Source organism: Cyprinodon variegatus, unplaced genomic scaffold, assembly GCF_000732505.1.
Source record: "Cyprinodon variegatus isolate N-32 unplaced genomic scaffold, C_variegatus-1.0 Scaffold1415, whole genome shotgun sequence".
Taxonomy (NCBI): domain Eukaryota; kingdom Metazoa; phylum Chordata; class Actinopteri; order Cyprinodontiformes; family Cyprinodontidae; genus Cyprinodon; species Cyprinodon variegatus.
Window position 1 is genome coordinate 105,784 of NW_015151868.1, and position 3,562 is coordinate 109,345.

General features: G+C 38.5%; 1 protein-coding gene across 1 annotated transcript in view; it reads left to right on the forward strand.

The window, feature by feature from the left end:
• The window catches only part of LOC107103291 (zinc finger MIZ domain-containing protein 2-like), an 80,855-nt gene that overhangs the window by 70,885 nt on the left and 6,408 nt on the right, over positions 1-3,562 (forward strand). The window contains exons 14-17 of the mRNA XM_015402942.1: positions 1,146-1,303; positions 1,391-1,458; positions 1,533-1,601; positions 3,065-3,306. Of these exons, the coding sequence (XP_015258428.1) occupies positions 1,146-1,303; positions 1,391-1,458; positions 1,533-1,601; positions 3,065-3,306 (537 nt within the window). The remainder of the gene's footprint in view (positions 1-1,145; positions 1,304-1,390; positions 1,459-1,532; positions 1,602-3,064; positions 3,307-3,562) is intronic.

Genomic DNA, 3,562 nt, shown 5'->3' on the forward strand with positions numbered 1-3,562 from the left:
TACTAGCACTAAGTTGCTAACTGGTTAGCAAGATGCTTCCGACAAACTGGCCACAACCAAACATGCTTGCGAACCTTCTCCCACAACAATCCTGCCCCCTTGACAATCGACCAATCACATTCACTTTATTTACTAGTGTAAAGTCGTGCACCACTCGGGAGAATTCGGAAATGCAACGGTTGGAACAGCCGCTTCCCTACGACTTAAAATTTATTTACCATACAGAATTTTACAGCATTGGAAAACTAATGGATATTTATTTGTCTTCCTGCACAGCATATTAAAATAAACAAAATCCATCTTTTTCTATTTTTGGAAAAAGCATGGAAGGCATTAAAGAGCTGCATGCGTTTCTGGAGCCGCGGGCTGCCGACCTCTGCTGTGCATCGTGTTTAATGGGGGTACAGAAAAGCATGAAACAAAAAAACAGGCCTACAGGTTCAAATATATTCGGATAGCTGCATAAGGTAAAATTTCGATTAATTAAAATTATGTCTTCCAACTGAAAATACTTACTTTAGGCTTTAAAATGTTCTTTTGGATGATCTTTAAAATCCAAATCCGTAGCTATATAAATATCGAAAAGATCAGATAAAGCTATTATTTGGTACAATAGGACAATATACATTTATAATTTAGGAATTTAACATATTTTTAACTTAATGTAAGTTAAAATTACAGTTTTTTATAAAAATCAGAATGAGAATTAGAAAAAAAAAAAACTGATAAACTCAGCCGTAAAAGTTAGATTATTCGTTTTTATTTATTTAAAAAAAACATTTAAGCAGATAAAACTGGGATCCTGTCTCAATACCACTGGAGCCATCAGTGGTATAGTCTCTATACTCCAGTAAACGATTAGTCAATTACTAAATTAGTTGATGATAATTATTTTAATAATAGATTAATTACGAATAACCCAGTTAATTGATTCAGCTTTACACTCAATGATGCTGAAAGCAGCCAGACTGGAGTTAAATTATGGAGCAACAGCTACATGGCCAGACCTGCCTGTCTTAGGATTCAAATTTTGGATTTTCTAACCAGGCAGTTTTGGTTGTTTTTGAGGGCATCTGTTTTTATCTGATGGATTTAAAGGAAAAGCTTGATTGTTTCAAAACAAAAACGCTGCGTCTCTGTTCCAGTAAAGCGAAACTTCAGCAGCGGCACAATCCCCGGGACGCCTGGCCTGAACGGAGAGGACGGAGTAGAACAGACGGCAATCAAAGTGTCCCTCAAATGTCCCATCACGTTCAGACGAATCCAGCTGCCGGCCAGAGGCCACGATTGCAGGCACATACAGGTGAGGTCACACCTGTAGTCGTGTTGGACGTCCAGATTTGTGCTGAATCTTTTCTAACCTGGACCGGTCTCTTTTTTTTTTTTTAAGTGTTTTGATCTGGAGTCCTATTTGCAACTGAACTGTGAAAGAGGGACGTGGAGGTGCCCTGTGTGCAAGTATGTGCAGCGACACAAATGCATGTTTTCTATTAAATCAGCCTGAAACAAACTGTCTTCTCTGGTGTTTGCAGTAAAACAGCTTTGCTAGAAGGCCTGGAGGTGGACCAGTACATGCTGGGGATTCTGGTCTACATACAGAAGTAAGTTCAGATGCATTTACTGCTTCAATATTGGTCAGCACACTGGAAAAATGATCTAGGAATAAGTACAAATTTCCTAAATTAAGTGTATTTACCATTAATTTGAACAGGTAAACAAGATGATTTTCCAATGTATTAATATTTTTACTCTTAAAAACATGATAATTAGATAATATGCAGTTGAAATAAGGCAATGCAGTTGTTTTAAATGTAAACTGTCTTCTATCGGCGATTTGTCTCACTTACCTCCTCAATTCAAGAAGAAATGCACTTATTTTCAGGTGCGGCTGGTGGAGTTTTCTCCAGAGCAGGCTATAAATTCAAAATAGACATATCCAAAAAAACAATCAAATGTATACTAAGTTATCGCAGCAGTAAATTTATAGGAATGCCAAAAAAAATAAAAATAATTATAAAAACACTTTATAAAAACAAAAAATATTTTCCTATACAGGTTTACTTTTTGAACATAAATCTTGCCCTTCTGAGGCTTTGTCAAGGTAAATCTATGTTTTAAATGGTCCAATATTGTGTCACAAACCTAAACAAAAAAATTGTACCGGTTTGACAATGGAGAAGCTATTAGTCAACTTTATATTTTTTTAATATACAAAAACTGTTTCTTCTCTAAGAATGTGTTTAATTAGGAGCGACTATGCAAATTAAAAAACATCTAGAAAAAGTACACTATATTATATTATTTTCCATGTGAATCTCAGATTGTTCATTCTTCTTTGCCTTTTCTAAAAAGTGCTTTAAATCAGTCCTATCTGTCTTTATCCATGCTGGGTCAGATCCTGACCTTTGAAAAAGGAGGCAGGGAAAGCAGAATAAAGCTTTAGCCTCGCTACATGCAGTTAGCCAAGACTTGTAGCTAAACCAGGTCCTGGAAAAGGCGCCATTTATCTCTCTCTCTCTCTCTCTAATGTGTCTGCACTGTTGCAGGAGGTGGTGAGCAAATACACTTCCCGTTACCTCAGGTTGCAGCTTAGCTGCGCCCCCATCTAACCTATACCTTTGAATTGCAGAGGAGCTGCTGCACGTGGAGAACTTTTAACGAGAGTCAAATGGCAAAGATTTTTGTGCCCTAGGGCGGAAATACGTCAACAATCCGACGAAAAATGGAATGAGGCTTTGCTGGTCATTAAAGATTAAATATGTATCTTGCACTGCTAAGAAATACATAATGATATATTTTGACATATTTTAAATGATAATGTAAAATTAAAATATTAGAAAAATAAAATTCTTTTAAGTCTTAATCAGGGTCATTGGGTGGGTGGGTGGGGCGGCGCCCAATGCATAATAAAACGGTGCATGTTACAGAGCTCTAACCCGACACAAAAGGCTGATGCTGATCAGGGTTGGTGGGAAGATAGATGGAGCTGGAGGCAGAGAAAATCTGATCTTAGTAAAGAAGTTGTTCATCATCTTACTTGGCTGTTCTGCTTCTCCTCCCTCAGTTCTGATTACGAGGAGATCACCATCGACCCGGTGTGTGGCTGGAGGCCGGTGCCGATCAAACCCGACCTACACATAAAGGAGGAGCCCGACGGTCCGGTCCTAAAACGCTGCCGCACAGTCAGTCCCAGCCACATGGTCCTGCCTAATGTGATGGAAATGATCGCAGCTCTGGGGCCCTCGTCGTCCCCGTACCAGAGCCTGAACGCAGGGGGCCGGAACACGCCCGACTACAGCCGGCCAGGTAGCGCACTCGCACCTTTTATTAACTATATAGACGGTCAGGTTGGTTTTGAGTAGCTCACCTCATCAGAACAAAGATGGCTTCTTTTATATTGGCTCCAAATATCAGAAATCAATTAACCAATGAGATTAACAACTCTAAGCACTGGATTATTCTTGAGGGATTAACAAATTTGGAGGCTCTGAGGCCAGAAGTGGAGGTAAGCTTTATATATATATATATATATATATATATATATATATATATATATATATAT